This window comes from Phoenix dactylifera, chromosome 2 (assembly GCF_051530095.1).
Source record: "Phoenix dactylifera cultivar Ajwa chromosome 2, Ajwa_hap1_PhDact_Kaust_v1.1, whole genome shotgun sequence".
Taxonomy (NCBI): Eukaryota; Viridiplantae; Streptophyta; class Magnoliopsida; order Arecales; family Arecaceae; genus Phoenix; species Phoenix dactylifera.
The window spans coordinates 583,380-595,521 of record NC_143191.1 but is presented as its reverse complement, the minus strand read 5'-3'; the positions used below and the strand labels follow the sequence as shown (position 1 = coordinate 595,521).

The window sequence follows — 12,142 nt, the reverse complement described above, 5'->3', positions numbered from 1 at the left end:
TATTTAATTTGCATTAATATAAACGAATTTTTCGTCAGTATTAGCAATAATTAATACTAATGCTTCTTTACCAAAAGAAATAGTTAAGATTAATGTTTCTTTACCAAGAAATTAGTTAAGATCGTCAAAAGATTCAATTGGACCAGTTTTTTTGGCAATATTCTTCATTTTTGGATCTAAACGAAGAGACCGGCCAGCTGATAGGAGAACTTTTAGAAGGAAACCACCCACTAGTTCCTTGAAGAAAGACCTTTAGCGTTTCGAGCACCTCTTTGTGGAAAAGAGGACATCCAGTTAGAATGCTAGATCCTTCTCGATCACTTCAATTTAACACACAAAAATAAAAGGGGGTGTGTGAAGCGACGGACACATGCAGCTAATCATGGAAGAAACCATTTCATGATTTCCTTATCTATTTATACACAAGAGAACGCAAGGAACAATTAAGGGGACCAACATATACCCTAACCACAAAAGCAAGCACATATAGGAGAGGCGACGCTACAATTATTCTGACTAATTAAAAGCAAAGGACCTGGGTGAAAAGGAAATCACTAGGGGCACTCAGTTCAAAAGGAAGTAGCAGGCGTCAAGCCATGAGTTGGTATGGTCTACGTAGGGCTGCACCATCTCCTCCCCACCACCGAAGATCAAGTTGTCATTCGGGTTCATCACCTCCATGAACCAGTTCTGCCTCTGGAGAGCCTCCATCGCCGCCTCCATCGGCGTCTTCTCCTTCATCACCGGCATCGGTCCCTGTCCCAGTCCCGTCCCCTCCATGGCCACCGGCGCCACCTGGCTGCTCGACGCCTCGACCATCCGCGAGGCCATCTGCGCCCTCACCAGCTCAATCCTCTCCTGCACCGCCTTCACCTTCATCTCCACCATCCATGCGAGGCTCGTCGCATCTTCGATGCCGACATGACGCAGGCTCCTCCCCGCCAGGCCCTCATACATGAGCAGCATCGTCTGGAGCTCGCGATTTTCGCGCTCATGCTTGCGCAGCTGCTCCTGCAGCTTCGTCACACACTGGCGGAGGAATCCTTCCTGGTTCATCATCTTCTTGCACTGCTCCATCTCCGGCATGCTCTTGAAGCGCGCGAGGACCCTCGTCACCTCGGGGACCGAGGGCCACACCTCCGGTTGGGGCTCCTGAGGGCCGTACACGACCACGCAAGCCTTCACGTCGCAAAGCGTCGCCAGCTCGCTCACCTTCTTCATCAAGCCCTTCCTCCTCTTCTTGAAGGTGGCCCTCCTGGTGGAGTCGTTGGCAATCCATGCCAGGTTCACCTTCTTCCTGGCCATGGCGTGGAAGTTGTGGTGTGGGAATGGTAGGGTGAGATTTGCATGGCATTTATAGAAGAAAACCGGGGATATGAAGAGTGATGGCAGGGATTCGGTGCAATTTAGATTTGACTGGATGATGATGGGCTCATCAAGGTAAAGAAATCATTGGGAGGATTTGGTGGTATTACCATCATAAAGGTAGGCTTTAACCGTGGGATCACAGGACAGCCCATGATCTGCCAGTAATCCTTTAAGCGATATAATTAAGAATGTTTAAGACTTGATTAGACACGTATCTTAACAGCGAATAATCAACTCATAATCTTTTAAATGATATAATTAAGTGGGTTTAAGACTTGTGAGATGCTGTATCTTGCCTTTAGTCGAGACATGCATCATCCGAATCCCGGGCCCAAGAATCCCGTTATTGATTGAATCCGGTCTTCCTAGTCGTTTGAGAGGGTCTACAAGAAGCACGTGCTGGAAAATTTAGAAGATAATTTTTCGGAATTCTTCCCATTCCAATTTGATCTCACTTGCCTTATTTTTGCTTCTGCTAATTAATTGATGGTCAATTTTGCCAAAATTAAATGACCAATTAAACTTAACTACTGTAGAAAAGATTGAGAATCCCTTTGAGATTAGTCACATGGAAGATGAAATCCCTATGCCGTAAACAACAAATTCATTTTTCTCTCAAAACCCAACAATATTCTTTTTGATGGTGATCTGAAGGTGTTGATACTCCAATTAATCATAGGGGCAGGGAGCTAAATCCATCGGCCTGTCCTAATTGCAGTGCTCCGAGCTGGTATGAGTGCTGTAGGATTAAATTTCATGCGTGCAGATCCACACTAGCATCCTGTTGCCATGGCATCAGAATTACCTAATTGAACTTTTAATTTCAAGAAGCCAATGTAAGTTACGGTTTCATAGTTTTAGGATGAAGTTTGGATTTTCCCCAGTTAGAGTTTTTGCTAGAAATATCTAGCCCTCATTATACACATCATTTATGGGTTTCTAAAAAATAGAAAAAATTATTAGGTAGACCAGATCCGAAAGACCAATCCAATCATCAAAACAGGGGTGAGGATTTGGATTGGTCCAGTCCACTGAACCTGGTCCATCAGGTTCATTTAAAAATTTCTCGAAAAGTAGAGATTAGCGGATAAATCCATGGCGTGCATGTTCCATCATCTAATAATTTTTCTTTCTCTCTACTTTTTTCTTCTGATCTGGGGGAATTAAAATGTACATTTTTGTGCAACTATGGAGATCTGGGTCGTCGAGCAAACGAAGCTAACCAAATTCCAACCTAGGCGCGCCTCATACTTGAAAGATCGTGCAAGGTGACGGTGGACCAAAAGTCATCACCATTACGTCAATTTGACACCTTTATTAGTCGTGCAAACATATATTGAAAATGCCGAGATCTCATGAGGAGAACCACGCAAAGACGGTGCGCTGTGTCGACATCTGCACTACAGCACCCACTAGTCCTACATCTTTGGCTGATGGGAAAAGAGAGGGTCAGCACCTCAAACCATTTGACATGGTCATCACCAATGACATTTTCTATACCAACTATTAGCAAATCATTTGTCCGTAACCAATAAATAGTACTGCCGGCCGGCCGGCAAGCACAATGGCCACAGTCCTGATCCAAGATGAAGCTCTCATTTCTCATTTCTGGCATGCTAGGCCCTAAGCTATTAATTATAAGAGATAAAAAGAGAAGTCAATTCATGCTCGGTTCAACCAAATCATTTTTGGCTCACGCTTGTATTAGGCATAGGGCACGATTTGAGCTGATCAGCTTGCTTTCTAATCAAAGATGGGATATGATTGGATGTCCAGCAACCTGGTGAGCTTCCAATCGAGAGTTTGCTTCCAAACGTAGCAAAGATGCATCCTCTAACATCTTCGACCTCATTAATTTTAGCTGTTGAATGATAAATTGTATCACACAATTCTTATAGCTCTGATATTTTAAAGATATACGTAGATAAATTAATTAAAGCAAATCCGTTATTGAAGGCTGCTATAATAAAAGAACAAATTGCCATCTGGTGCTTGTTCTCAACGACCATGGCAAATTAGCTTGAGGTTCGCGCACGCCACGCTCGAGGTAACTACGCCGGGATTCTTGTCGCCTCCCGTTTTCCATGACCCCTTCAAGGTAGTGGGATGAGCACTGAAGCCCAACTCGATCTAGGCTGTTTGAAATCGTCAACTCCTACCTAATCGTCAAAGTTGACCGCCCCCTTTGGCGTTTACTTGCAATGCCCTCCCGTACCTTCTTTTCTTCAACACGCATAAAATGCAAAAAAAAAAAATCTATGATAAAATATTGTGCAAGAGAGCTATATATACGCATCTCTCATGAAGAAGTCATTTATCCATTCAAAGCCATGGCTTGTGCTATTGTTAGCAGCTCTATCTCTTCTCCTCTTATCCTATCCTTCCTCCTCTTCTTCTCTTCTTCCATTCTTTCCTTTCTCTCCCATGCCGAGGCTCGCTACGATCCTAGTTATGGCTCCCCTATATCATCAATCATCTCCGAGGAGCTCTTCAACTCTATATTTCTCCACAAGGATGATAGTGCTTGCCCTGCTAAAGGGTTCTACACCTACTTCTCTTTTGTTCAAGCAACCAAGTGCTTCCCCCGGTTTGGCAACACTGGGGACGGAGCTACCCGAAAGCGCGAGGTTGCTGCATTTCTCGCTCAAATCTCCCACGAGACAACAGGTATATACATTAGCACTTAGAGCTTCATACATACATGCATGTGTACATGCATAAATACGCATGTACGGTCATATAGGAAGGCTCGTAGCGTTATCCATGGGAACAAGTGGATATATATGATGATCTGATTAATTAACGCGTACATGGTTGGTTGATTTGCGTATCCGTTAGGAGGGTGGGCAACGGCACCGGATGGCCCTTATGCTTGGGGTCTGTGCTTCAAGGAAGAGGTGAGCCCACAGAGCAACTACTGCGACTCCACGAACCAGGAATGGCCTTGCTATCCTGGCAAGTCCTACAAGGGAAGAGGACCCATCCAGCTCTCATGGTAAGATAAATTATTATCCTCCTTAAAAACGTTTGCCATTCAGGGATCATTCATCTCAACTAAGTAGTTAAAATCCAAACCTATAGACCCAAGGATGAAGGGTCGTTTCCACATTTTGGGACACTCCAAAGATGGTTGGCTATGATATCTATCTGATGCTCGAGATGTTGGACCCTGGCAGGAACTACAACTATGGCCCAGCTGGCCGAGCCTTGGGATTTGATGGGCTGAAAAATCCGGAGATCGTAGCGAATAATTCGGCGATCGCATTCAAGACGGCGTTGTGGTTCTGGATGACGGAACGGAAGCCGAAGCCGTCGTGCCACGACGTGATGGTGGGCCGGTACCGGCCCACGGCGGCGGACCGGGAGGCGAACCGGACCGCCGGGTTTGGGCTGGTGACGAACATAATAAATGGTGGGCTGGAATGCGGAATTCCGGACGACAGCCGGGTCAACGACCGGATCGGTTACTACAAGAGATACGCCCAGTTGTTCGACGTGGATGTGGGGCCCAACTTGGATTGTGCCAATCAAAAGCCCTTCTAGCTAGTCATTGGAATTTTTGGTCCTTTTGTCTTTGATTCTTCGATAAATAATCCTGAATGGTTTTCAATGGCCCGATCAGCCAAAAGAAAAAAAAGGCCAAAAGCCAATATATATGATCAATAATTTTAAAGAAATAATAAATCTTAGGTGATGTGAGTTATGTAAGGCTTGAACTATGTCATAATTATGGGATACATATAGCTTCGGTCTACGTACGTATTTATTTATTTTTTGGACTTCTTAAGTCCGATAGCTGGCTGAGACTGGAGTTGCTGTGCAAGCTAGAGGTTCCTGATTGTATAAATTTTGATGTCACCTAATTAAAACTTTAGAAACCGCATTAATTAATGGTGGAACAAGGCTTACCCTCTCAATGACAGACGCCCGTGTATTACATGATGGCGGCGATTTAGTGAGGCCAGTGCGATAGCTTGCCGTCTCATGCGTTAGGTGGGCCCTTCAGAGAAACTATGGCTACGGAGATGGCCACTTCGTCAGAAGAGGAGGTAGCCTTGAGAAGCACCACCGATCGGGGGGAGGGAGGGAGCCTTCCTGCGTTAGGGTTCGTGAGGGGGCTCTTGTTTTCTTCGCACGATTAGGTTCTTTTTGTGCGCTATATTACAAAGAGATATAATTATGATCGAGCATTTTGATAAAAAAATAAAATTAATATAGTTTACTGATATATATCCAAAATTATTTTGGAGAGAGGCGTGTCATTTGCCCCCCTTCTTTCTGTAACCGAGCTGAGCTATCTTGCTCGGGTTACAGAAGTAGCTTTTTCAGAAAGGCCTCTTTAATGAAGATCGCCGAGCAGGACGCATGGTGCCTTTTCATTGAGAAAATAAAGATTTTTCAAATCCCATATTTATGAAGGATGTGGCTTGCTGCTCTTCCCAAAGTGCTGCAATCATGGGTGAGACGTTCATGAGTTTAATAGGTTTCTGGGTCTCAGCGGCATTCCAAGTGGGTCGCCTTGGGTCTCTCTGCTCCTAAGTCCAAAATACAGAAAGCTCTTCCCACTTTTTTCTACTTATTCACTATTTTTTTTGCAATCTTTTATTTGGATAATTAAAGAAGTCGATCGGATCTAACCTTCCAGATGATCATGCTTGTTGAAGGAGGATTGGGCTGAACGGATTGTTGTACCTTTAGAACGTTATCACCATACATCCATACTAGAAGGTGAATTATGTTCTTAGGATAGTATTCTTTACATGCTTTAATCGAAGGAGCAAACTTTTTTTCACAAGTGCAGCATTATTCTAATAGCAAATGATATCCATTTAATAATAATTCTTGTGCTTCTAAATAATTTTTATCTAAGCAAATTTGGATAAAATATTGGTTGCCTTAACTATTAGCAAGATTAATATGTTTCGTACGAGATCGATCTACATTGGAATAGAATAAGTTATGGTGTCAATAAAACATTGGAGACCGACCGACCATGTCCATGAAGAGTAAAATGGCCATACATATAAGGGGCACATGATGGCTTCACGCGAGGTTATGGATGATGAAGTCTTTTATAGTAAGCCAAAGATGCTCGAATCGGTGCATGTGAGGCAATTTGACCAATTGTGCGTAGCATATGGACAGTTGAAATCCCTCATTTTTAAATAGTTAGCATATATTGACTTATTTATGATAGGTTCTAAATAACGGCATTATAGCTGGTCTCAGCCAACCTCATTATTTCATATATGCATATAGGATAATGAGAGAAAAAATAGCAGTTTTTTTTTTTTTTTTTGATATAACGGCGGTTCACATGCGATGGATGTGAGTACAATCAACTGAATCAAAAAAGATTGCAGTCTTTCATCTAACATTGGTTATAGCAATCCATTATTTTACCTTACTTCTTTCTCCAAATAAAATACTATTTTACATTTATTTTTTTGCATTATTTTTTTTGGGTCAAATGATTGTACGGGCTAAAAATATCTTTTGTTCAATGAAAAGTAAAAGAAAAAGATAATGCCATTATTTTTCTGTTATTGTCGATTTTATTAATTATAATATTTTGATGATACTCATTACACTCATTATAATAGTATAATATTGCTATTATTCTCATTAATATTAAAAAGTTTGAAATGTTACCATTGAGGCAAATAGTGGCTATTATAACTGTTATAATGGTAGATAGCAGTTATGGTGGAGATCCATCATAATGCATAACGTATTATTTAAAATCTTGATTTAGCTTTTACGTTGGTGCTTGATCACTCCATGTCACCGTAAGCAAAAGCATGGCGCATTAATTATCATCTAGGGTGCTGTAAGAGGTGTAATTGAGCTTGAGCTATTTGAGATTGAATGTGATCAAACTTCACCTATAACTTTTTTTGATGCATGAAGTTTGAGACTAAGATTAGCTCATTTATTATATTATTAAGCTTATTTTTGAATTAAATTAAAGATAAATCTATTTTGATAAGTTCGATAGCCTTTTTTTTTGTTTTTTGAGAAGCAATAGTCTTAAATCTAAGTTGAAATCAGTTTGAGCTTATAATAGGCTCAGTGCAAGCTCACTAAAAAGCTATTCAAGCTCATCAATTCTATACTCACTTGTTCCTTTTCAATTGAAAGATGAAAGGCCAGTCACTACATTTAGTTTAACATATTGTGAGTCTGCGAATAAGGTTCAAGCTTGGTTTAACTATACATATTTGAATCAAGTTTGATATAGCTTATTTTGAGCCAAGATTAAGCTATGCTCGAGTTGCTCATAGCAATAAATTGGTAATTCTATTTGTCGGCATGATGCACATTTCATCGAGAGATTTTCAAGAAGCATGATCGTGGCAATCCTGACTTGAATGGAAAGATGAGAATAATGGTAAAGATCAAAAGATATGGAGGCATTGCAATCTTGGCCAACATCAATATAGCATTCAAAGGCGTTAGGTCAAATCTTTAATACCCCGTTATTTCTTTTGGGACCAGTAGTGAAATTAAATTAAATAGCTTAGGTTCTAGACGTAGCAATGTTAATCCTTTTTCTGATACACACACACACACACAGAGAGAGAGTTTGACCCACTTACACATAGCAATGCTGTCAACCTCGAAGTGGAAGCATTTAAGATGCAACAGATGAACAGATATCAAATTCCACACAAACAAGGTCGTATGACCATTGGCTTAATCAAGAAAAAAAAATCTCCATTTAATTTCTCCTGGCCATTTAATCAGTAATCAACGCTTTCTTTCTTTTTCTTATTCTTTTTATTTAGGGGAGGGGATGGAAGACTGAGTACTTGGAGTATACCACATCCAAGTACTGGGAGAACCACGTTCAAGTTTCAAAGAACTTGGAACCTCCTTCGTTTGGACCAAATTAGCAACTAATGTGCTGTTTTTGGGTTCAAACCTATAATCAGCATATGAAAGGATCGATTTGATCAGTTTTATATGAAGCCAAACCTTCACTTCATACAACAACCTCATGTTTTATATTTTTCCCATATATCAACTAATTGCAGAACAATATGCTATAAGATGATATATGATAGACTATCAAGCTACTAAAAATGAAACTTTATATGCAATAATTTACGTGAATTCCTAGAGCGTCCATTGGTAGGGTGGTAGTGTGCCAAGTTCTAAGCCACCAAGGAGACAACAATGCAATAAATTTTTTTTTTTAATCCGATGTAACAAGAGGCATAGCCATCCAAATTTTACTACTCATAAAGAGCAAGTAGATTCATACAAAGCCAAATAAGGCTGAAAAAAAAAAATCAGCAAACGGAAGCAAATTTAGTCAGAAAAATGAAAGATGCAGGGTTAGAACCATGGTCTGCGCACGGGCCGGTACGTACCGGTCCGGCCTGGGATCGGTACCAGATCAACGTAAAATTCGGTACCGGTAGTTTATCGTTGGAGAACGATATGGGACCGATACGTACCGGTTCGGCCGCCACCGGTACGCCGACCGGTACCGGTACAGCGGACCTTGGTTAGAACAATGTTTAGAGGAGGTAAACTAGAATAGAATATAGTTTTCTAGAACATTATTGAAGAGGAGCTGAGTGTGAGGATCCATGCGAGCATGTGTTTAATTCCACATCAGTTATTCGCTGGATAAATCTTAGATACTTATACAAGATCAAGAAATCCAAATAATACCTTTCGACTAGCTATTTTGGGTGAGGTCCTGAATTATTACCAATGTTATCAGAGTAAATTCGGCTCATAGCCTATGCGAACTAGGGGACACTACAATACAGATTTATGGAGGCTGATTACGGGCCGTGATGTTTGTGATTAGATTTGAATAGATTTGAACTTTTAGTCAGACGAGGATGTCAGGACTTGAACTTGAACGGAATGAGTTTTTGGTTAAAGTCCTGGGTTGTGACACGGAGTAAATGACCAAAAATCAAAGTAGATAACCGGAGATCTAAGTAAAAACCAAGAACAGCCGACTATGATTTTTATGCTCCACCAAAGCTTTCTATTTCAGAGGGGGGTCATACATGCCGCCACCGCCCATAATTATATATATTCCCCCAATCTATATCCTTACCTCTAATTACAGTGTGTCATGCCAAGGGCAGGCATTATGAGAGTCCCATTGTCCCCCTTAAACCCCTCCAAAACCCATTCCTCAAGCATCCCATTCTTCCATCCCCCAAGCCCTCAGCTAAGATGCACCTCCCACGAAGTCCATCACCACCACAACGCCACCCACCTCCACACCCTCCTAACCACGACCACAAGCAACCGTCCCAACCCAAAGCATGCCACCCAAATCCACGCCCAGCTCATCACCACCAACTCCCTCCCCATCCCCCTCCTCCACACCCAGCTCATCAACCTCTACGCCAAGTCCGGCCAGCTCCCCCAAGCCCTCCTCACCTTCAAAACCACCCGAGAACACAGCAACGTAGTCACCTGGACCTCCCTCATCACCCACTTGGCCCAATCCCACCAACCATTTGAGGCCCTCTCCCTCTTTGCCCATTTAAAGAGGGAAGGCCTCGGCCCCAACCCCTACACCTTTTCCGCCGTGCTCCCTGCTTGCGCCGAAACCCGCTCCGTCTTGCATGGTTCGCAGGTGCATGGGCTTGCATGCAAGCACGGCGTCGACGCCGACGTCTTTGTTGCGAGTGCGTTGGCTGATACGTATGCCAAATGCGGCGATATGCATGCATCCAAAAGGGTGTTTGATGAAATGCCTCGGAGAAACCTTGTCTCGTGGAATGCCATTATAGTGGGGTTTGTGAGAAACAAGCTTTATGACGAGGCAGTATGGATGTTCCGAGCATTGCTCGTGGATGGATCGGCGAGCCCGGATCAAGTGAGCATTTCTAGTGTTTTGAGTGCCTGTGCAAACTCTGGCGGACTGGGTTTCGGCGGGCGAGTGCATGCGCATGTGGTTAAGCTTGGATTGGAGTCGGTAGCTTATGTCAAGAACTCGCTAATCGATATGTACAGCAAATGTGGGCGCTTTGAAGAGGCTTCGGGGTTGTTTGATATTATGAATGAGAGAGATGTTGTCGCTTGGAATACCATGATGACGGGTTGGGTCCAAAATGATCACTTTGAAGAAGCTTGCAGCTGTTTCCAGGCGATGATGAGAGAAGAAATTCTCCCTGATGAGGCTTCCTTTTCGACCGTCCTCCATGCTTCAGCCAGCCTAGCAGCATGGGGCCAGGGGGCTGCAATTCACACCCTGATCATAAAAACCGGGTTCGGTAACAACCAGTGCGCCGGGAGCTCCTTGATAACCATGTATGCCAAATGTGGTAGCTTGGATGATGCATATCGATCGTTTCAGGAGATGAAACACCATCAAAATGTGGTATCGTGGACAGCCATGATTGCAGCCTTCCAGCAGCATGGGCATGCTAACCGTGTCATCGAATTGTTTGACAGGATGTTGGAAGAGGGCATGGAACCGGATTACGTAACATTTGTTTGCATTCTTTCAGCTTGCAGCCACAGCGGGCTTATAGAACAGGGATTCAGATACTTCACGTCAATGTCTCAGGTTCACAATATGGCACCGGGGAAAGAGCATTATGCTTGCATGGTTGATATGCTTGCCCGGGCTGGCCGTTTGGCTGAAGCGAAGCAGTTCATTGATACGATGCCGATCAAGCCTGATGCTTCGGTATGGGGAGCTCTGCTTGGAGCTTGTGGTAAGAGCGGAAATCTGGAATTGGGAAAAGAAGTTGCTCGGAGACTATTCGAGATCGAACCAGATAACCCTGGAAACTATGTGCTTCTTGCAAACCTGTATGCGAGACATGGGAGGCTGGAGGAGGCCAAGGAGGTCAGGAGATTGATGGGGTACAACGGGGTGAGGAAGGAGACCGGTTGCAGCTGGATTGATGTCAAGAACAAGACATACGTGTTTACAGTGCATGACCAATCCCATCCGAGGACACGGGAGACTTATGAGATGTTGCGAAGGATGGAGGAGCTGGTGAGGGTGAAGGGATATGTTGCTGACATCCAGTTTGCTGTCAATGATGTGGGAGAGTACAAGGAGCAGAGCTTGTGGTATCATAGTGAGAGGCTGGCACTGGCATTCGGGCTGATAAGTTTGCCCATGGATGCACCAATCCGGATAAAGAAGAACCTGAGGACTTGTGGAGATTGTCATACTGTTATGAAGCTTGCTTCTGGGATCTTCAGCCGGGAGATTGTATTGAGAGATACCAACCGCTTTCATCGGTTTGCCGGTGGATCATGTTCTTGCGGGGATTACTGGTGAAAAAAGAAGTGATTCTGAATGTGATGCCAAGAAGCCATAATTGGGGGATGAAAAGTAGATCGTCCTGCGATTCAGCATGCAACAAGTTCATATCTGGGCAAGAAGTAACAAAAGGAAGCAAGACCGGATCGCTCTAAAGAATAGAGGTGGCTGGATAGGGTGCAATGAGGACTATTACATTCTAGACATCACAATCTGATGTTTTTCCGTACCCAGACTTCTGCCCTCAAAGTTACTCTTCTTCCAAGTATTCTTAGCTAATTTCAAGCAGGCAACAATTATCCACCAGTGGAACATCATTATAATGGGTTAGGATTCTGACATTATCCACCCCATATAACCCTGTAAAATTGACTATTATGTAAGCCATTTATATTCACAGCCAACTGCCCAATTTGGCAGAAGGGAATCTTTCTTACAAACAACAGTTTTCTTTATGACATTCCAGAGTTCATTTATGAATCTAAAGTCATATAAAAACAGTATCTCCTTCTG

General features: G+C 43.0%; 1 protein-coding gene and 2 pseudogenes across 2 annotated transcripts; 2 read left to right on the top strand and 1 right to left on the bottom strand.

Annotated features, from left to right (window-relative positions):
- Nucleotides 1-564: 564 nt before the first annotated feature.
- LOC103714743 (agamous-like MADS-box protein AGL80 pseudogene) lies at nt 565-1,312 on the bottom strand (annotated as a pseudogene).
- Nucleotides 1,313-3,690: 2,378 nt separating this feature from the next.
- Nucleotides 3,691-5,076, top strand: LOC103714742 (Chitinase family protein). Its single transcript, XM_008802118.6, has 3 exons — nt 3,691-4,035; nt 4,207-4,363; nt 4,545-5,076. The coding sequence occupies exons 1-3, from the start codon at nt 3,699-3,701 to the stop codon at nt 4,909-4,911; spliced, it is 861 nt and encodes a 286-aa protein (XP_008800340.3). The 5' UTR covers nt 3,691-3,698; the 3' UTR covers nt 4,912-5,076.
- A 4,124-nt stretch (nt 5,077-9,200) lies between these two features.
- Nucleotides 9,201-12,087, top strand: LOC103714741 (putative pentatricopeptide repeat-containing protein At5g52630 pseudogene; annotated as a pseudogene). Its single transcript, XR_015974844.2, has one exon. The product of XR_015974844.2 is annotated as a putative pentatricopeptide repeat-containing protein At5g52630 pseudogene (transcript).
- The last annotated feature ends 55 nt before the right edge of the window (nt 12,088-12,142 follow it).

Bases quoted from the DNA above. Each gene is read 5' to 3' on its own strand.
- LOC103714742 (XM_008802118.6), top strand. From the start codon at position 3,699: ATGGCTTGTGCTATTGTTAGCAGCTCTATCTCTTCTCCTCTTATCCTA. The intron at 4,036-4,206 runs GTATATACATTA...CGTATCCGTTAG, and splicing joins AATCTCCCACGAGACAACAG to GAGGGTGGGCAACGGCACCG. The intron at 4,364-4,544 runs GTAAGATAAATT...GGACCCTGGCAG, and splicing joins GGACCCATCCAGCTCTCATG to GAACTACAACTATGGCCCAG.